Source organism: Echeneis naucrates, chromosome 6, assembly GCF_900963305.1.
Source record: "Echeneis naucrates chromosome 6, fEcheNa1.1, whole genome shotgun sequence".
NCBI classification, from domain to species: Eukaryota; Metazoa; Chordata; class Actinopteri; order Carangiformes; family Echeneidae; genus Echeneis; species Echeneis naucrates.
This window is the reverse complement of record NC_042516.1, coordinates 4,007,331-4,029,736: the sequence shown is the minus strand read 5'-3', so window position 1 is coordinate 4,029,736 and position 22,406 is coordinate 4,007,331. Positions and strand designations below refer to the sequence as shown.

The 22,406-nt window shown below is 39.7% G+C and overlaps 1 protein-coding gene across 5 annotated transcripts in view; it reads left to right on the top strand.

Moving 5' to 3' along the window:
- vps13b (vacuolar protein sorting 13 homolog B) overlaps window positions 1–22,406 on the top strand; it is a 283,913-nt gene that overhangs the window by 252,041 nt on the left and 9,466 nt on the right. For 4 of the 5 annotated variants that reach the window (XM_029503627.1, XM_029503624.1, XM_029503626.1 and 1 more), the window contains 12 exons: window positions 4,142–4,297; window positions 6,267–6,533; window positions 8,391–8,474; window positions 9,047–9,222; window positions 11,983–12,153; window positions 14,801–15,008; window positions 16,405–16,593; window positions 16,920–17,066; window positions 18,377–18,663; window positions 19,196–19,323; window positions 19,452–19,648; window positions 21,230–21,348. In XM_029503627.1, coding sequence (XP_029359487.1) covers window positions 4,142–4,297; window positions 6,267–6,533; window positions 8,391–8,474; window positions 9,047–9,222; window positions 11,983–12,153; window positions 14,801–15,008; window positions 16,405–16,593; window positions 16,920–17,066; window positions 18,377–18,663; window positions 19,196–19,323; window positions 19,452–19,648; window positions 21,230–21,348 — 2,129 coding nt within the window. Of the gene's footprint in view, window positions 1–4,141; window positions 4,298–6,266; window positions 6,534–8,390; window positions 8,475–9,046; window positions 9,223–11,982; window positions 12,154–14,800; window positions 15,009–16,404; window positions 16,594–16,919; window positions 17,067–18,376; window positions 18,664–19,195; window positions 19,324–19,451; window positions 19,649–21,229; window positions 21,349–22,406 lie in introns of those variants that run through there. The other variant, XR_003840835.1, reaches the window with a different exon arrangement.

Here is a 22,406-nt window from a genome sequence, read left to right as displayed (position 1 = left end):
CAAGGATGACTCGTCTGTCTGCTGTGGGACAGAGGTGGGGGGACATATGGGGTGTGTGTGTGTGTGTGTGGCCCAGGTATTACTCATTTTGTGGGGACATAAATCTATTTATGCCATCATTTTGTGGGGACTTCTTTTCCTTCTCAGGGCAAAAAGGGATCATTTCACAGTATAATTTAATGGCAAGGTTTCAATGTGGGTGTGAGTGCGTGAGAGAGAAAGATAAACTTTCTATTCTATCCAAAAATACATGTTCTTACATTTGTCCTTGTATTATCAAGCAAAAACTTGAGCGTTTGCCATGTAAATAATGTAATGATTCGGTTTACCAGAAAGTTTAGGGTCATTTATTTCGTTATGATTGACTGATGTCTTGCCAACTTTTACAGGAAACCTTATTGGTTATTATTCTCTCTTAGAACAGGATTAAACTCTCGGCCAGGCAGTACACATGGCATTGTTCCCATTGAGGAATTTGGTTGGTTGATTGACTCACTGAATGTGACTTAGAGTTAAGGTGGGTGGAGATGGTATTTCTCAGAAGTTAGTAGCATTTTTGAATGTGTCAGCCCCATGTTTGGTTTTGCATTTAGTTTCCATAGTAACTGGGGAATTTGGGTGATGGGGCTTCAGAATGTTCAGTCTGTAAATCTGATCTTGTGATAAGATCATGGTGTCACATATGAACTGTGTGGATTTGATGTCATTCTGACCCTGCAATAACTGGTTTAATAGTTAATAGTCAGGTGTTCTTTCTTGGATTTCTTGGATTATTCGTAATATCAGCAGGGGTCTCTGATTTGAAGATATATTTCACAGTGTTGTCATGTGCTCAGCAATAAGCAATACCTGTGTGCTCTGCAGTTTACGAGAATGAGTACAAAATCCCATTTACACTCAGTCAGATGAATATTTTTGCAAATTTAGATAAACATGTCACTGTAAACCCTTATGGAAATTGAAGTTGGGAGTGTAGGGGTGAAACCAATAACCATATAATTACCTTTTATATGGTCGTTGCTAAAGAATAGGGGTCAATAATTGTAGTTTTTATTATATTGATTTGTGGAAAATGTTTGAGCAAAGCATTTTATTAACATATTTATGCCCGTGGTCAAGCTACATCCCCAGAATTTGGATGAATACTAGTGTTCTGTTGATCTCATGGCTTGTGGATTGAGCCTTTATTGGAAAAGGAACAATATGACATGATCCTGGCCAAATCCTGCACACTATCAGAGAAGCAGATAATACACTTCAGATGATACTGTACAGTTCAGTCACAGAATGAAGTACAATTATATCCAATTATTTAGTTGAATAGTCCCTAAGCAGATCACTCTGGTACCAAAAATGGAGGTCAGTAATGTTCTGGAAGTGAAGTGTCCACAATTAGCCAGCCACAATCACAATTTACCCAGGAGATATAAGGGAGACAAGTAGAGACTGACATTTAAATTTTGCATTTCTTTCACTCAAAATTACCAACTTGGGAAATTATAATTGTATAACTTGCAGTTTCTTAGTTGGTTTTGGACAAAACATCTTCAACTTTGCCAGTTGCTGAGGTTGAATATAGGAGCTCTTAAAAATGATTTATTTGGAAATGAGATAAAAACATAATGAACAGCTGATGTTACAAGCTGAAGGATGGTTTTTGCTCAATTACATTCCCAAGTCTGATTAGTTGCTGTTGGCTTTTTCAAACTCTTTAATGCTCTCTGTTTCCCACCTATTTGGTCCAGCTCTCTTAACCCCATTGAAGAGACCTTTACCCTCATATAACTCCTTCTGTGGTTGTTTTATATTTTTGTTAAGATCAAAAATCTTCACTTTAGACAGTACATTTGAGCATGTTTTTTATGTTAATCAACTACACCCTGTGTTTTAGCTTTAGAAATGAGTGCAGTTGTTTCTTTATTTTCAAGATGCAGTTTCACCCCTCCATTTAGAACTTGGCCACCGTATACTATCTTCCTGAAAAAACAGCAAACTATATCCTATGTTATTCTACCTGAGGGATAATTATTTGACAAGGTAACTATGTATGATCTATGAGTGTTTGTTTCAGATTACGCCTTACTCTCCTAGGAAGTCATTTCCACTGGTGAAGTTCTACATAACAGACTTAATCCATGTGCGTAAAACTACCACATGTGGCTGACTGGGTTTTCTCAGTGTCACAGTTGGATAAATCACAAAGGCAAAGCAGCTTCTTATTTTTCATTCTTTTTGTCCTACGTGTCTAGTTCATCTGTGTCACTGCTGTTTTTTTTTTTCTTCTTCAGCTTGAGTCAGAACAGTGATGAATTAAAACAAGAGCTGAAGTTGCTGTTTGAAGTTTGAGGGGAGATGTTATTATGACTTCTCACTTAAAGGTCAAGTTTAGCCACAGGCATGATTAAGTAGATGAAGAAAGAGGGAAGGATATAGGGGTCAAAGGAGAAAGAAGTGTTGAAATAACAGATTGGGCCTTGTAGATGGTACTCAGGCACAGAGAGTTCCACACCACAAGGTTTTAGAGATAATTCACACCAATCCAGTCCCACACAAGAATCTTAAACAGTAAGCCTAATGCTGAGCAGTTAGAGGGCTGCAAATGAAAGGGTTTCAGTATCATCCAGCACCATGGTTTTCTCAATCCACCATGTTCTTTACTGGTCTTGATTATAATGTTAATATTGATTTAGACTCATGTCGTGTTTCTTAGGTTAAACCTTAATTTATGAAACCTAAATGTTTTCACCTCCTTGCCATTTTTTCTGTGACCAAGAGATTTTGAGAAATTATGTAATTTCCACCCAGCAAACAAGGACGAAGGGTGATCTTGAAAAAAGCAAATTCAGGCTTTGACTAAGTATGTTATTGTAAATAAATCTACCTTCAAACAGTGTGGAAAGTCTGCAGCAGAGAGAAACATAGAGGGTCTTGACCAGGTTCCCCCTGTGCTCTTTGACCTCAGGAGCAAATTTGTTTTTCTTTAAAGAGATTGGCTAGATGTTTGGTGCAATGAAGCGACAAGTGAAAGTGTAAATCCTAAAAAATTCTTTTTGGAGTTCAATCTGGTCACTACACTAACCCCATCCCCCCAGCCCCCGACTTAATCACATGCACAGCTTCTTTGTGTTTGTCCCTTTCTCATCCTTCCTTTCTTACTGTTGAAATTGAAGTTGTGTTGGCAGTAAGGCTGACAAGAGTTCAGCCAGGTGGAAGGTCAGTCATGCTGCCTTTGAGGGAGAGAATTCTTTGCTACATCTTGGAACATATTTTTGATTCTGTTCCCATATTGTGATTGGAATCACATGACAACACTCATATTGCTTTGCAAATTGGTTTCCATGTCATGTAGCATCTTATACTAAGAAGTGGACGGATGGCTTCAGTGTACACATAAGTGCTGCATGCATCTTCCTTTTGCACTGCAGATTTTTATTGGATTTACATGTCTTCAGTAAATAAACTTCATGATTTATTAGACAAAGCTAAATCATTCCATTTCATTGTGTATTTGGCATAGTGGAAACAGCAATGTAATATAATGTAGCTACCTTGTTGTTATCTTAGAGCTGATACCTCGATTCATATTTTCAGCCCTGCTGCTATGTTGTGACCCACAACACAAGCAAAATGTGGAAAATGGTCGGAATATTGTCACCACTGTAAAGTAGTTGAATATCAAAAGACGAGACAGAGTCTGTTTATTGCTGTCGTTCTGTATCTGTGTGTTTAAACTCAGCCACACACATGGATGTGCTCCACACTGATGTGATGGATAGAAAGTTGAAAAGGTTGAAAGCCTAAACTATCTGCCTCTTATTTAGACGTGTGGAGAACTGAGCTCTCCACATCCAACCACACAAGTATACACACACACATACATATGCAGCTATAACAAGCTTGCACATCAGCTGTTTTCCACCAGTGTATTCTGTGCAAACTCCTACTTCTACTTCCAACAGCAGCAGGCCTGTTCAGCACCAGTAAACAGGAACTTTGTTGTTCTTCTCTCCCCTTCAAAAATCTTCTAAACAAAGATTCTTGTTGTTTACTTGCCTTTCGCTCAGGGATAAATAAAGGGCAAGAAGACTAACCTTTGAGGTGTTCTTTGTCTTTGTGTGTCCTATACTGCCCCGACCTGCAGCTGCTGCACATCTGTATTGAAGGATGGGGGAACTGGCGCTGGTCAGAGGCCTTCAGCGTGGACAATGTAGGCACTCTGCTGAGGACCATTCATTACAAAGGCCGAACTGCTTCACTCATCATCAAGGTTGTGCAACTCAGTGGTGTCCAGAAACAGGTTAGTTATTTTTTGTTTTTTTGGTCAGGTTTTAACAGGAAAAATGCTGATATTTAAATGTATGCTTTGAGAAAATATGAACGGGTAAAAATTTACTAAACACAGTATTTTTTTCTTTATTCTGCAACCATCATGAAACAGAATTTTTAAATTACTTAAGTTGAATATTCACTAGAGATGACATGGATATGGGAAGGATTACATTAGTAGTTCGAGCAACATATTTGGTTTTAATAAAAAAGTCCTATTTCTTCACCTTAGCTCACTGTCTACCGTGGCAGAGTGGCGTTCTTCAGTTATCATGATGTCTGTTTGCTGTTTCTGGGTCAAAAGTTTCAGGCAGACAAGAATACATTTTCTTCTTTCTCACACCCACATCAAGCTTAAATGAAATAATTGTGAGCATTACCCAACCCAAATGTCATTTATGAATAATCAATTGCATAAGACTCAAAACACTGATTTATTCCTAGTTGACAAGAAACTGGGAGTAATGTAGAACATAATTAATAACAATATAATTATTAATACATTATAAGAATCCTGTATATATCTCCCTAACTTGCAAAAAATCTTGTAAGTGGCTCCTCACCACAGAGAAAGCAGGAACTCATTATTCATGTTGAATGCTTCTATGGGAACCTGGCCTTTTTCCCCTGTTTTTTTTGTTTTTTTGTTTGTTTGGTTCTTTTATGGGAGTATTTTTTAACATCCTCTTTTTCTCATTTGTACATTTTGTTTTCATAGAAGCTCAGCTCTTTAGTCAGTTCTTGTATTCTGCTTTGTAACATTAAAATGTAATCTTGTGAGTTTGAAGTCTGAAACACAATGGGCCCCATAATTTCCAAAAGAAGAACTCAAGGAAATCATAAACCAGTCGCTTTAGCCCTTTTACACCAAGGCAAGTCGTGACTCATGTTCAGATTTTTCCACAAATAGAAGGTAAATTGCTGTATTCCTGAAAATGCAGAGATGCATCAGATTGTAGCGGTGACACTTTGTTATGTAAACAGTGTCAAGTGTCATATGTGTCTCCCTCACATCCTCCAGACAAAACAGATGCTGCCTCTCACATTCCTTCATCTGTCTGTCCCTGGCTCTGCTTACATCTTGTTCCCATTGGAACCAGAGTTAGGGTCGGAGCATTGGTCACATCCAATTCACAACACAAAGCCTCATGGTGGGACAGTGGGAACCTGGAAGCAGGAGGTTGGCTCCTGTCTGCGTGAGCAGACTTCATCTTGTGTCTCGTGATGTTGCCATGTCTCTTTCTGCCTAGTTACCCTATGATGTTTTGTTATGACAGCTTCTTTATATTACCACCTCATGTTGACAGCTGTTGAAAAGTAGCTCTGTTATAACCCCGCTCACAGAAATACCACAAATCTGCACACACACATTGCAGAGACATTAGGGCTGATACTGACAACTATTCTCATCACCAGGTATGCTCTTTTTTCTTTTTTTTTTTTTACTAAATGTCCCCAGTTTCAAGGATAAAATTTGCCTACACTAATACTGTGACAGCTGCTTGCAGGTTGCTGTCCTTTATCATCCTCTGTTGCACCCAATAGTGAAACATCACCTACATTAGACTGTAAGATTGAAAAGAGTTTGGTGAATCTGAGTCTGTGCACTCACAGAAAAAAAGAAAAAAATAGCCCTAACCCTTACTCAAGGTTTTTCTATGAACTTGACAAAAGACAGGTTCTTGGCTTAGCAGTTTCCTGTATGCTCATCATCCCTTATGGTCCTGCACCAACATCTTCTTGGCAAAAGTGACTTTAAAGAAAAAATAGTCATTTACAGGAAAAGGTGTCATGCTCAACACTGAACAGAAAGTGTGAGTACATTTCTGAAGATATAACCGCGAACGTGACATCAACATTAAATGCCCTGTGTCTGTTGTTTTTGTCATGGGATGTATTATTTCTAATTGCAACAATTCTCTTATTTTGTTTAACTCCAGATAATAATCTGTGGACGGCAGGTAATGTGCAGCTACCTGACTCAGGACATTGACCTGCGGGTGGTGCAGCACTATGTGGGGCAAGACAGTCAGACGGTGGTTAGGGAACACTGTGATTGCCTGGAAGCTGGGGCCAAGTTGCCTTCCTATGTACTGGAAGACTCTGAGATGACAGAGCTATGTGTGAGGGCTCGAGGCGATGAGGACTGGTCCCAGGATGTTCAGCTGGAGAGGAGGAACAAAGGGAACAGCAGCTCTGTTGTACAGGTAACATAAAAAGACCTTTTCTAAGGACTTGTTACATGACCCTTAAACCAAGCATAAGAACGATCTGATGCTAGAACTGATTTCCATTAACATATTATTGATCTATTGAGCTATTGATCGTTTGCTACATTAGGTATTTTAAATGCTGTTTTATCGCTTTGCAAGCTTCATTATTTAATGAATTGGTCAGCAACTCAATCTGTAAAGCAAGCACAAGAGGCTGTCCTCACCATGTACTCAGTTGACATGTACAAAATCAGACATGGAAGGGCCTTTGTATGATGGCAAGGAAGTTTTTCCTTGCCACTGTTGCCAAGTGCTTGCTCATCGGGGGATCTGTTGGGTCTCTTTAAATACATTTATAAAGAGTTTGGTCTAGACCTGCTCTATATGTAAAGTGCCTTGATGTAACTTTGTTATGATTTGGCGCTATACAAATAAATCTGATTTGATTTGATTTTGATTTGATCTGTATGTATAGACTGTGCTAGCTCGAGAATGATCGAATTGAATGTCCAAATCGAAACTGAATGTTCTACCCAGCCAAACACAGATAGGCGCACACATTACACAAACGACTTCCAACCAGTTCTCCATCCACACACATGTTTAGAACTGGTGACTAGACCACCAACTATGACCGGATCTTCTCCTGGGTGGCCACAGTGCCATAACTTGCATGTATTCACTGTTAGAAGACTGAGATCTTCCCCTCAGATAGGCTTACAAAGGCCCTCCAACCCATAACCCAGCCATGTTGAGCAGCAGAAAATACAGTTTATTCTCTCTCATAACAACAGTAACCATAACCAAACACTAGTTGATATGTGGGCTCAAGGAGAGACTTTGAAGGCATTTTCTCACTGCTGGATTGGTGCCAGGCGGTCACTTCCGCTCACCATTCCTGCTGTTTTTGCTCTTATGTATTTTTCTTGTTCTCTCTGTTGTGCTCTTCTTTCCGTCGTCTTCTTATAAGCCCCATGCTGTTAACAGCTAGCCATAGTGCAGCCCCCACTTCTGTGTGTTTGAACATTTCTGACTCTGTTCCAGCCCGTGCTGTTATCTCAGTTCAGGCGTTCATTACAGATATGGAGGGTTGGCTCCAAATGAGAGAGCTGCCTGGACTAGTAGCTGAATCCTTAGATCTCTCTATCTTTGCCTGCTTCCTATTTCACTCTTTTGTTTCCTCCCTTTCTTTTACTTTCTCACCCACTCACTCATCCATCTCATAGTTGTGAACTCATCCCACTCTGGCATCCATCTTATCCACCTGTTTCACCCTCTGAAGAAATCTGTTGCCTTTCTCATCTGAATCCTGATTATCTGTAACATTCATCCATTTTTTGCTTCTTGCTGATTTCTTTTGACAAAACACAGGTCATCATGACCTTATTCCAGCTGGGGATGTTTCTGGGTTAGAACCTCCATTCTAACAAGGCGTTTTTGCACTGGACTGTGTGTTAGAGCCGAATGTTCACAGTGTTTTCTCCAAATGTTGTCCCCACCAGCAAATGAAGTCCCCAATCTGTCATAAACTAGGCCACTTGTAATGTGCCTTAGCAAAATGAGGAAAGAGGAGTAAATTAAGGGGCTCAGCCTTTGGTGGGCTTATTCTCAGTCTTTAAATCTTTGCTAGGATTTAACTGGCTGTAATGGCTCATTGTCTTAGCAGTAACATTTTCCAGTTGCCTCAGCCATGACATGTATTTTGCATCCTAACCCCAAACAAGTTGTCTTTTTTCGTTTAGCCCTTTGCAGTTATATTAATATGAATACAGGCTGACTGTTGCAGCAGTATGTATCTTTTCTCATAACTTTAAAGTCGAGATTGATAACAGCCAGATTCTCTCCTTTCAGGTCCCTTGTTCGAGTGGTTCTTTACTCTATGTGTGGTGTACTCTCATCACCATTGAACCTGACTCTCACATGCAGCAGAGAGTTGTGAGTATACTGTGTATACACATTCACATGTACTGCATTCATTTACACATTGGATAACTTCATAGTAATATAATAATAATAATAGTAATAATATTAAATATATGATGTATTGATATTAAATATATAGAATATTTTTTCTAGATTTAGTTTGTCACAATTACACCAATCCTTCAAGTAATGTCTGCATTAATGGAACTCATTGAATTGTGATTATTATTGAAGAATTATAGAGTTTAGACTAGAAAATGAGACATGCATTATTAACTACCAAAACACTACTGTCAAATCTGTATATTGTATTGTATTGCACATGTTTAGTTTTAATTTCTGATTTCTACTGTTGATATGGTATTTATAGTTAGATTTCAACTCAAATGTATCTTACTAGGATACACCGATTAGTCTAAAACAGCAGAATTTATAAAGGATTCTTCATAAGACTTTGTGACAGCACATGCAAATGCTTAACAATAGGGACACTATCCCATTCAGTTAACTATCTTTGACTGTTTAATGCTTCTTATTGTGTTAGGCAGTCTCACTGGCATTTCTCTCTAAATGCCATGTTGCAGGTGGTTTTCAGTCCACTATTTGTCATGAGAAGCCATTTGCCAGATCCAGTAATTATCCACATAGAGAAGAGGAGCCTGGGTCTGAGAGAAAGCCAGTTGATAAATGGACAGGGCCACCAGGAGCCCCTGTTAAACACTGAAGTCGACATCACCCACCATCTCACCTTCCAGGCCAGGTAAAAAAAAACAAAAAGAAGAAGAAGGGAAAAACAACAAGACACCTAGTATTATCTTTTTGAACTTTGCTATCTTAACTCCATCTACTACATTAAATCCTATATTTGGTTAAAAGCTAACTGTCTCCCCTACAAGAACATAGACCTACATCAGCCACAATAGTTTTACCTTTAATACATGTCCTAATTGTACTATTCAAAATTGCAGCAGTGTCTCATCTTACCTATTTCTACCCTGGGCTTTTAATGTTAGCCAATCGGCAGGACAAACTCAATGTATAATCAACATCTATCAATCCAGAATTATATTATGTCATCAGTAAACAGCTCATACTGCTGCAAAGGACAGTGTCTAACTCTGGTCTGGTGTAATGGGTTTTTTATGTCTCCATTTAGAGAAGATGGAGAGACACTTAAGATTCTTTCACACCACATTCTGGTTTCTGTGAGCCAACCCAAAGACATGATCCAAAGGAATCCAGGCACATTTCAGGGGAGCAGGAAGCCAGTTTGGCAGCAACTGAGACACAGCTCTAATTCCAACATGTCAGGCTGGACTGTAATTTCACCTCATTTAGATACAGACCCTAACAGAGAGCAGGTTTTTGGCCGTGCGTGGCTCCTTTAGGGTTAGGGTTAGTCTGTTAGTGTCTGTTATTGTCTTGGTTAGCTTTGTGCCAATGGAAGTGTGACAGTCACCACTTCATCATGGGAAGAGTCTGTCACATACATCACTACTGTTCCTCCATCCCAATTTGTCAGTGCATGTTCTCACTTTCTCATATTGCCATATTCTCTCGTAAGAGGCAGTTCTTTACACAGCACAGGCCAAAAGTCTGGACACACTTTCCTTTTCATTTGAATGAGAAGGTGTGTCCAAACTTTTGCTCTGCATTGTACAATTAATCATCGTGGGGGTCAACTAAACTGAAGGTAATGCCAACATGTTTTGCACAACCCAAATATCCACATAAAAGAAATGGCATGTAAGGCACATGAATGTCATATAGTCTAATAATATCACAGCTATCCTTCATGTGTCCCATCTCATACACACAGTATAAATGGCGTATATGGTATGAAATGATGTTTTGTCACAAAGTGTCTCTTGGTAACATGAGTGTTTACATTTCAGTATGGATGGCCCCAGAAGTAATAACTACCATATGTACAAAACGTGTTGTTGCTCCTACTGTATTTGTTATCTTTAAATCGGTAATTTATCGTGTCTTATGCAAATCCATGGAAGAAAAATCACTCCTTTTGTTGCAAGTAGTGGGAATCTGAATAAACAGAGTAAACACTGAGTGCAATTGACTCCCCCTGAGATAATTTTTGTTGCAACTGTTGTGTGTTTAGATATCTGGTCGCAAAGTTTGTTTTGATTTCAGCTGCCATAAAGCAGCCACAAGTGGCTATACAGTGACTGGGAATATATTTGGCCCCTTCATGCGCACAAACAACAAGCTCAGAAACAACTAAGTGTCTTGTCTTACTAGATTGCAACCACAATGCTCCTTGTGTTTACGATCCATCCCACTGCCTAAATGGTCTCTCACCACTCAAGATTATGTACCCCCCTCCAAACATGCACTTTAAGCCACAATTGTAAACATACCTTCACACATATACATTTTTTGTACACACACATTAACAAAAGCCCCCCTCCACACAACCCCAACACTCTGGGACTGATCCAATCCTGAATGTTCACTGGTCAACAGCTCATCTTTCCTTCCTGTAATTACACATAGTTTTGGGCTATAATGGACGAGGTAGAGAGCAGAGCTGCGGTCTGCAACACAAGAGACACAGAAAAGTCTTAACCAGAGCTGTTATGTCCTGCTCTCCTCATATTGGCCACCACATTAGAGAACTGAGAGTTACAATCAGAAGCCTCTTCCAGTTTGCCCCCTCAGGAACTGCTCTGGATGAAAAGCTTCCTGTCAGCACCTTGTCCCTCTCTTCTTTCTTGCCCCAGATCCATAAGCAACAGCCACTGTGTTCCTTTTATAGCACAATGGGCTCTATTAATAAACTACTGCTCTGGGGTAAAGGGGCTGCTTTGCTTTAGCCAAGTGGAACTGGATGCTGTCTATTGAAAAAGAAAGAGCCACTACAGTTTTTGGATGTAGCTCTTTTTTCTCCTTGTTGTAAAGCCATAATTGACCAGTGTCTGAGGCTGAGGTATCCAATAGGATTATTTAGTGCCGTTTAGCCTTTCCTATGATCTTTCTAAATTTCTGTTTGTACAGCTAGACAACATGTTAGGAAGAAAAGTCTAAAACAAAAGGCAGATTCAGACTGCTTAAAGTTTCAGGGTAAGCACAGAGTTTAGTCAGAGGTCACTTTGATTGTTCTGAACAAAACAATGGGAATAGTCAGATGTTGTCAAGAGATGTCTTGTTCTAAAGCAAAATAAGAAGTATATTAGAATGATTTTTGGCATAGAATATGTAAACTTTCTTCCAAACCAAGTTTGCTGACAAAAAAATACAGCATTGGTTCATAGCATGTGACCTTAAAAATATGTAGCTTTTCATTACACACTATTCAGCAGAAAGAAATATATACATATTGTTGGGTAAACAATGGCATGTGGTTAAAAATCATTAAAAATCTTAGTACAAGAAAAATCTCCATTGAATTTTCTTATTCAAATAGAAACTTGTCCCACATTGACAGAAAAGCCCACATAAGCCTCAAGTCTTGCCAGACAAATGTATGAAATGATTTTTTTAAATGTTCTCTGCTCCTCAGGGAGGATGAAGATGCCTCTCACTGTGCTGTGCCAATCTCCACCAGTCTGATCAAACAAATAGTGAATAGGACCGTAAATGAGGACAACCTGAGACACATCCTGGCTGACTTCTATGGTCCAAAGACTTCTACTGAGTCTCTATGGCCCTACGTTCCCAAAGATACTGACAGGTACTGCTCTAAAAATTTTGAGATGTAGTGTGAACGCTAATGAGGGTTATTACAAACATAGTCATCAATATAATAGGTATGCTGAACATCTGAACTTTCATCTTGATTATTGTTGAATATCTTACTTGGAGAAACACCTCTCTACATTTACAGTCACCTGTGTAGGATAAATAAGCTGATGCAAAGCAGGCTAGAGAGATGATGATCCAAAGCTAGATTCATACTCACGTCATGAGTGTGTGAGTCATGTTCCAGCTGGCTGCCTTGATACATCATGATCCTTTGTTTCGAGTGACTATGTATAATTCTTTTTCATCTTTACTTCAGCACTTCTGTGAGAAGCACTACATCTGGCTATTAGGATTTCACAACACAAACTTAATCAAGTATGTTTTGTTTTGTTTTTTTTATAGCAGGCTTCTTGCAGCATTACAGAGTTGTGCAAGTGACCTTTTCACGAGGGAGGATCCTCTTTATTGGTTGGTCTTTGTTCACATAATAAAACAGTTAACAGCAAAGACAATGCAGAGCCATGCATCAGACACTAGCTGTGATCCCACTGGAGTCCCCACAGACTGAAGATTTAGACTGTCAGACTCCCACGTCCTCGCACAAATCAGAGGGCCTTGCATTCAATTAAAACTTGGAACCATCTTGCAAAAAGTACAGTGTGTATACTATATATATGTGTATCTGAGCAGATGTGTGTCTACAGGATGTGACCCATGCATGAGTTTATCTGTACCATTAGGCAGCACTCACAAATGAATCCCTCTAACATATGTCGCTCATCTTTTGTCGCAAAGCAAACACATCTTGATAGCAGCGGTGGAAGACACAGGCACATGATCTCCCACAGTCTCTGAGTTACAAAGACAGCTATGTGTCTGCCTGTGATTGACTGAGTTTTTCTGCACTCTGTGTTATGCAAAAACACGGACTGTTGCCCAGCACGTGGCCACACATTCACAACATTGTGTAACACGTAGAAGTGGCAGTATTGCTTCATCTTAAAATGTCTCACAGTCTAGGTGTCAGTGCAGAGTTTGTTGTTCGTTTTCTCTGTCAGTCAGATCTCTCTTCGCTCTGTAATGCAATCCTGTGAGACAAAAGCCTAAGGCCTAACCATATTTCCCATCATGGAAATTCACAGAATACTGTTACTTTATGTGAAGGAGCATAAGGAAAAAACGGGAAGAGAAAATGGGGAAAATGTCATTAAAGGATTAATAGCACTGATTTCTATATCTAAACACACTCAGAACTTGGACAGCAAGTGAAGCCCACAGTTTAATTTGTATATTTTTCCTTAATGCTGATAACAGTGACAGAGTTTGTTGTTTGGAGACTGCTAACCCAGCAGAGAAATCACACCAACCAAACTTCTAGGCAGGTGGCGTGTAAATGCTAATTCTGAGGGACAGAGGAAGTTGAAAGTGGTAAATGTTTTAGTTGCAGCAGGACACCTCCACAACCATTAAACAAACATCTTGTAGTAGTTAGGATTAGGGGAAGCTCAGGCTTCAGGCTGTGTATGGTCAGATTTGTGTGTCTTTCAAAATTTACAATTCTTAAACTCTCCACTCCAGAGTTGGCAGGTTATGACAAAAGCTGCACATATTTCTTCCAATTGCTGTTTTGTGATATGATTAATGAGTTCTGCACTGTGGTGCCCTCAGCTTTGAGAGTCCAAGCATTAAATGGTAAAGAATAACTATCCCCAGTTCTTGTTGGTCCCTTTTCATAGCAGGGAGTTTTTGGCCCTGTGATGAGTCTGAGATGGAAGGTTTATATGTTGAGCAGAGTCAAAGCAGCATCTGGTGAAGGATGATGGGCTCTGAGAGAACTGTTTGTTTTGCTCTCTTCTGGCATTCACCGCTGTTTAGGGCTCGCAGGACCACCATTACTGTGAAATCACTGTTGTGGAAAGATGGGTGGAAAAATGGTTATGTGTGTGTCTGTCTGTTAATCTGTGCCTCAACATGCCCATGTGTGTTCTTGGATGCTTTGTCAACTGTTTTCTCTGTTTGTATTACATAACTTATTTACAGTTTGTTTCTATGTATTTTTTTAAGCCTGTGAGACAAAAATAATATATATTAAAGTTATATGTTTGAAGTGTTTACTACACACACCACAGGCCCTACTGTAGTAAACAAGCTCAAAGAGTACAAGTTTGTTCAGCATGTCTGCCCCAAAGTATAGACTATTCAGCTTTAAATCACTGCTTATACTGGCTCTCTTGTTCATTTGGATCACTCCTTTTTCCCATACTATGTCTGTCAGCTTTTTAAAATTAAAACATTATAGAGTGTGGAGAAAAAGTAATACATAGAAAAACAAGCTACCTCGGAGTAATTGTGGTAGCAGCGTTACTCCAAGGTAGTTTGAATCATCACTACTGAAGATCCAAGCTCAAAAGATATCACTTTAGCCTATCAGCTACAGTAGTCTTCCATTTTAAATCACTTACACATTTGACTTGGAACAGACAGAAATGAACAGAAATTGTTCTGTTCTGTTCTGTTCTGTTCTGTTCTGTTCTGTTGGTGTCTAATGGTTCACTCTTGTTTTCTGTCATATTATATATATTCCTCAATTACTATTAGGTGGATTTATTTAGTAATGTATTACCTCCTCTCCCCAGGCCTGTGTCGGAGCCCCTTGCTCAGTGGGACAGTCCAATGCAGGTTAAATTATCCTGCTGGAAGTCTGGCCTGAACACTCTGCTGGTGGAGTTGCTGCCCTGGGCATTGCTTACCAACCACTCCCAGTGGGACCTCTGGCTTTTTGAGGGAGAAACCATTGTACTCCAGATACCAGCTGGCAAGGTCATTGTTCCACCCAACTTTAAGGTAGGATGTGGTTAAATGTACATGTATCACGTTGCTTGTATTGCTTGTACTATCTTACCTTTTCAATAATGCTATTCAATTACATATTTTGTTGGGTCTCTTTTGCTTTCACATTTTTGCCATAATGCCATAGCGTTACATAGCATTACAGTAAAAATTTGTGGCCTTCGAGTCTAAATCAAGATGATGCTGACACCACTAGGGTTATTCTGTTACACTTTCCAAATCCAAGTAACCTAAATTTCATATACAAACGTTTATACTGAAAAACAATATTTTCTCTTCTAAATGTTCTTACACAGCTTAGATTTAATATATTTATATGTTATATATAATATATAATAGTTAAACACCATGCCATGCTATGTCAAAGGAATCATATTGAATGAATGACAACTTCATATTTTTTCACCCAGGAGACAATTTAATCAGCAAAACTAATTCAGGTTCTGAAACACATTAATAGACTGCATGTTTTCCAAATCTTAGTGACTTCATGGTCTACAGTAATCTTATTAGTGCACAAAAGATATATTTTGTTTGTTATTCAAACCTAGAAGTCCGTCTTATTATGGCATTACAGTCTACAGTATGAAACCTGCTCCCTCTCATTTCAGTCTTGACTAATAAGTTCAAACCCTATCATCATACTATCATTCACCAAAACAGCGTTACAACAAAATTCCCTGCCTAAATATTTATCTGTAGCCAAGCTCTATCACCATATACTATGTGCATGTCTTCTCATTGGTTTCTGAGATCAGAAGAGGTGGTCTGCAGATGGTTTTCTTGTATAACATAACATAACACACACACACACACACACACACTAAGAGATTTCTCTGCCACTAACCCAGAACTAAGGAGGAAGGCAACCTATCCAAGAACAAGTGTTGATATGGTTCAGCAGAAAGAAACAAAACAAAAAGTGGTAAATGTGTAATAGCCTGTGAACTCAAAACAAATAAAGCATTGCTGCCATAGCACCCTGCTATTTATCATGGAACCAGGGGAGAGAGGATTTGTGTCTGCTGCCACATTCAGAGTTGATAGGTTTAGGAGAATGGCCTATGATGCCGAAGTATTTGTCAAGTATTTGTGAGGCTCTTAAATAATGTTCTCATAAAAGGCCCTTCAGTGATTAAGGCTATGATGAACTCTTCAGTTGTATGCCCTGTTTGAAAACTGATGCAGAAAACATAGTCAATAGGTAATGAAGCTACAGTTCACCCTATCATGTGACTCTTATCAAAATGAAGTCAAGTGAAATAAGTTCTCATTATTAAAATTGTGTGACATGACGGACAGTAAGTTGCCTTTTGGTTTCTTCATCCCTTCTTAAATCTCACATTCTCACCCTCATGTCTTTCCCTCTGACACATCATTCACCATCCAGGAAGCCTTCCAGATTGGTATCTACTGGGCGCCCACTAACACTGTCCACAAGTCCACAGCACTGAAACTGGTCCATGACTTGACTTCCCCTCGTTGGAAGGAAGGATTAGGCTCAGAAGTAGTCACACTAGATGAGGAGGGATATGTGGAAGCTGACATCACCCTAGGAGCCTTCCCTGGAAGACAGAGGGTGAGGCAAATTTTAAAGCTTATCTAACATGCAATCATAAATGTCCTCATATTTAGAGATGTGTGTTCCAAACAGGGAATGTGAAGTAGTTTAATAAATTATCATGCCCAGATTTTTTCATTTGAAACATTTTTGATCATATCTTTTATTGCTTCTGTTAACTTTATTATCTCTCCATCTCACCACATGAAGATGACATCCACAATTCACAATTAACTTATTTTGCGGGGATGGGTTGGTGTTTGTTTGCTTGGTTGGGGCTTTGTTTGTTTGTTTGTTTTTAGCAGTGATAGCTGATATGTTCGTCACTGTTGTTTCCATTATAGCTCTGTCAGTTCTGTGTGTCATCTGCGGTGAGACACGGCATCCAGGTCTTACAGATAGAAGACAGAATGATTCTTGTCAACAACACTCCTTACACAATACAGTACAGGCCTCTGCTGACTGACCATGCACTGGGAGCTGATGAACAGGTAATGACCAGAAATGCTCTCATGAACACACATTCTCTTAAAATAAGTAACCCTAAGTAGTGTGTCTAAGAGGAAGTCAGATGGCTTCCTGTTTGACGTAATGAAATAATGTCAATCATGCTAAATCTATTTATGTATTTTTATATCTTTATTTTATTTAAACATGTAAAACAATGGCTCCCTCTGGCATAGTGCTTACAGAATGCAAGACAAGGTTTCACAAGGAAAGAGTTCATACATCTCAACATCTGCTGAAGTGTTTGTTTCAACTTTTAAATTATGTCAAACTTAGCTTCTGTTTCATGCTACCTTGTAAGTCCCATTTTTGTGTGTGTGTGTGTGTGTGTGCGCGCGCGCGCGTGCGTCCGTGCGTCCATGCATGCATGCATGCATGCGTATGTGTGTGTAAGGTCCTGCATCATGTCTGTTCTGTCCTGCTGGAGTTTCTGAAGTTTCGCACATACAATATATTCCCAATGTACACACACACACACACACACACACCACAACCACACATACATTGCAGGGACATGGCAAGCCGTTTTCCATCAGATCATGTTGCTTGCCCTCTCTCCCTGCACCACTCTCACAATGTGGCAATGGCATTTCATAGGCACATTAGACAAACACCCAGAATTGAATGCAGGTTTCCCTTCTCACTTTCATCTGCTGCTTGTCCCCAAAGAGAGCAACAATGTAGTGATGTCATCTAATGAGCCTTCAGATCCCCTTAAAGAAGGATGGCCATGCTTGCCAGTTGCCACTAATTGACTGAAAAACTTAAAAAAAAGAAAAGAACCTAAAAATCTAAATAGCAGGCACTGGGCTTAACAATAACAGAGACCACAAACAAGGCTAGGAATGCCTTTTTAGTTGGTCTATTCATCATGTTTAGTGCCTAATCCTTATAGTCCTCAACTACTTGCTGCACACAGGCTGCTAAACCAGCACAGCAAGGTTTCTCTGCTACCAATTTAGCGCTAAGCTCAGTGGGAGAAAGAAGAGAGTACAATAACAATGTGGTTTTACCATGTATCTTTTGTTGTAATTACTTGCATCTTCGTCTCTGACTTTTCTTCTTTGAATCCATATCCTATATCCTTTGCTAACCCAGTCTCTATCCAGCAACTACCCTTTATATATATATATTTTTTTTTTTTTTTTTTTTTTTTCATTTTATCCATTTTGTCTGGCTTGAAATTGTTTTATTTTCCTTTATTTGTCTCTCACCTCCCCTATTTCCTCTTCTCTTTCTGTCCTCTTGTTTCCTTTCAACTATGTTCAATGTTTATATTTTGACCTCTCCCCAGGCCTGCGAGATACCAGAGACAGCAGTGTTCAGTCTCGCTCCCTCTGAAGAGGGATCCCCAGCCAAGCTCTGTTCAGTGCCATTCTGGGACCTCCTCCAAACCAGTGACCAGGAAAAGGTGGTGTACCCTTTACCCCTCAGACACATACTCTTCAGCTTGTTTCCCACACCTGATATTGGAGTGCAGTCTGCAGCATGGAGCCTCCCTGCTCCCATCCGACCAGACTTTCCCAGGCAGAGTTTGTCTGTTCCTGGGGAAGTCGACTCTGGAGTCAGCCTTACCAGCAGGTGGGTGAAGTGGAGCATTTGTGGTTTGCTGGCTGTAACAGTCCATTTAGAGCAGGGCCCTGAACCCCAGCTGGCAAAAGACATCAAGCAGAGAGGCACTGTACATAGTCACAGCTTGTTAACCACTAGAGATGAGGCACTAGAAGAAATGCCCTCAAAATTTCCACTGTCAATCTCTCTCTTTTGCAGTAAAATCTCCTCAGTCTATCAGATGTCTTTTGCCTTGCTTTCTTTTACACTTTAATTTTCGACTTGGGCTACCACAGGCATATTTGTTTTCCAGTTCATTACTGACCCTCTTAGCTCGACTCAGGCTTTCTGTTCACTAACACACTTATGGACTCAGAGTAATAGCATGTGACTGCGTGACTTCAGTTCGGGTTTTGTGAGTGAAGAGATTTGAGATGGACGCAGTCACTTGATGTTTGGGACGTCAGTATGGGTGTGTTAACTTTTGTGTGTGTCGTTGGAGGGGGTTAGGATATGACTTGTCCGTGGAAGATGTATTTTTACTTTCATTTGTGTTTTGCAGAGCCATACTTCTCACATATCAGGAGCACCTTGGGGTGACATACATCACTCTGAATGAAGACCCATGTCCGCGCATGCTGATCCACAACAAATGTCCTATTGCACTATTGTTGAAGGAAAATGTCAAAGGTAGGAAGGCTTGATCCAACCAGACACCTCCCATCCAATTTCACATGGCCCTAGACCTCCTGAAGGCTTTCCATTTCCTTTGCACCTACAACCTTTTCAGTTTGACTATTTTTCTTTCTTTGTTATAGAAACTCCAAGGACTGAGGTCTACTGCCGTCCTCTGCCTGCTAGTTGTTCTCTGCACCATGAGTTCTACTACCACTTCTCTAATTTTCCTGAGTGCAAGCAGAAAGATATCCTGCCAACATTGCAAATGAAAACCACATTAGGCCACAGCTCCACTGAATGGACTGACCCCATTGATATCAACTGCCTTGGCACTCAGGTAGATGCATACATGAAGCAAAACCATGTACAACTCTGCTGGGGCTTACTAAAATGTTAAGTCATTATAAATTCTGGGATGACAACAAAGTTTTCATGTTAATCTTGTCCAAGGTTTTCTGTTGGACTCAAGTTGTGGAACATATTTGGCCAGGGCATGATTCTCACTGATTTCTCTGGTGTGATTTTTACAGTGGCACTCCTTCCAAGCTTTGCAAGACTGGGTGTCATCTTTGTATTCATTATATAGTGCTTCTGGCCAGTTCCACTCAAAACATGCTTGGCCACCATCATATTCCATATTCAAACAAAGTAATTTTGGTTTTATCTAACCAAAGCATGTGCTGCCAATATTCATCAGGCGTTTACATGCAAAGTTTCATTTTGCAGTTTTCTGTTTTTCTTCTTGGACAGTGTCCATTACTTGCAGACTGTCTGCAGCATCCATCACAAAGTTCAGTCAGTGCTACCGATATTCCTGCAAAGTTAGAAGAACTTAGCTCTGTTTTTCAGCACAAGGATAATTAAATAGCAAATTGTGCATGCTGTAATTTTTCAAGGATAACCAATGTGCCCTTTGCTCTTCAGTATTATTCATCCTACACCTCCTAAACAAGGCAGCAACTGCATTTCCACTTGTGTTTAGTAGCCTATAGTTAGTCTTATTTTCCCATCCACTCTTATCGGTATGAAGTCTCACATACATGTTTCCTAAATTTCGAGGACATTACTTACATGGAGGCATAATAAAAGATTAGACATAGTCACACCATAACTTGGAAAGCATTAACAGGTTATTTTATAACTTTGTGCATACAGTTAGTTAGTTGGTTACAATTACAGGTGTAACCATTTTCATTGCAATGATGGCAGATAAACGGTTTTCAGGTAAGATAAGTAACATTTTTAGGTAAAATAGCCTAACACTTAAACTGAATAGTAATAGTAATACTGTTAAATTTTTCAATGGTTTAAAATTTTATGTGTGTGCGTTACTGTGGGTGTGTGTGTGTGTGTGTGTGTGTGTGTGTGTGTGTGTGTGTGTGTGTGTGTGTGTGTGTGTGTGTGTGTGTGCGTGCGTGCGTGCGTGCGTGCGTGCGTGTGTGTGTGTGCGTGCGTGCGTGCGTGCATGTGTGCGCCGCGTGTGCATGCTTGCGTGCAGTTGAGTGGCGAGGATGTTAAGGAGTAGTGTGTCTAATGTTTGGTGTTGTGTCTAGCCAGCTGCAGGTTGGGGTTTAGGTTGAGGCTGCATATCTCTGGTTACTGTGAGGTCTGAGTGTGACCTCTGTGGTCGGGAGGAGAGGTTAAAGGCTGGACTTGTTATGACTGCTAAGCAAAGTGTTCAGAAGGGATCTGCTTCCTTTCATCACACAAGGGGCTGATCTTGCTGGACCTGAAGGGGTGGAGGTTAAAGTCAGACACATGTATGCTCTAAAACACACACACACACCCACACATATGGAGAAATGAGCTGAAGCATGAATCTATAAATGTGTTACATTGACATTCTCGAGCCATGGCTGTTTGAAAGTATGCTCAGTGTCTCCATCTCAGCACAGAGTTGTGTTCTGTCATTGCTCAGGTGGTGTTCCTGCCAGGCTTTGGGTGTCTCTACATCGGCGTGGTGTTTGAGAGAGGAACCTTGGTTTTGTCTCTGGCACCAGAGGGCAGTGTGGACCCTGTAACCAACCAGCAAAGCCGGTAGGTGTGCTCAGACAGTGGTTTTGTTGTTGTTTTTTCTGCTCCCAATATATTTAAACCATAACATAATCTGCGCATGTTGTTCTTCACAACACCAAGATATCTAGCAGTGTGCTTTTTACTGTCTTCACTACAAATTCCTTTGAGATCATGAAAAGGTCTCATTGAGCAGCTGTTACTAGTCTCCAAAATGAAAATAAATAAATAAATAAATAAAATTACCACAGGAGGGCACTAAAGCTTTCTTCTCTGGCCTTGAGTGACATTAATTGCACAGGAAATTGAGTATGATTTAAGTACATGTAAACAGACACACCAGAAACACCTTCTCCAACATGTGCAGAATCAGAGAATTTCTTTCTAACTTACTTTAAAAAACTGCTTTGCCCATTTCCGTTAAGATTAGCACTATCTGGAATAACATTTTGGATCAAAACCTTATCAAGAGAAAAAAAATCACATTTCATTTAATATTTCCACCCTGCAGACTCATTATCAGTCCAAGTCACTTTTTGAGTCACACAGAATAAAGTAACTAATAAACGAATCGAGATACCAGCACTATTAGAGGTACAGCACACTTCTGGGAACAGTTCTGCTGTTGTCTGTTTTGTTTGCAATGTTTATGTATCTGGTTGATTTCTATATTTGTAGGTCATTTAATACACAACTTATTTTCTGTGTTGGTTGGGTGTTTTCGCTTTGTTCCGTTTTTTTTACAGGCACACATGTCAAATTGAAGCTGTTTTCTTCATTTGTGTTTTGTTTATTTGCTTGTGTAACTTTTAAATTAGAGTGTGTTAAGGTTTCAGAGCCACTGCATGACAGCTTTATTCCATTACATCAACACATAGCTGCTTCGTCATTTTGGCAAAACAGGACATGAATATGATCACATGGACGAATATAAACAAATGACATCAGGAATCTTTGATAATGTGTTCTAGTGGTAAGGAATTCATTAAACATCAACAGGAGATGAATGATATCAACCTCTTGTTTTCCTCTACACTCAGTCATCATACACATGCACAGTTTAACCCTTAGTTGTGTTTCAG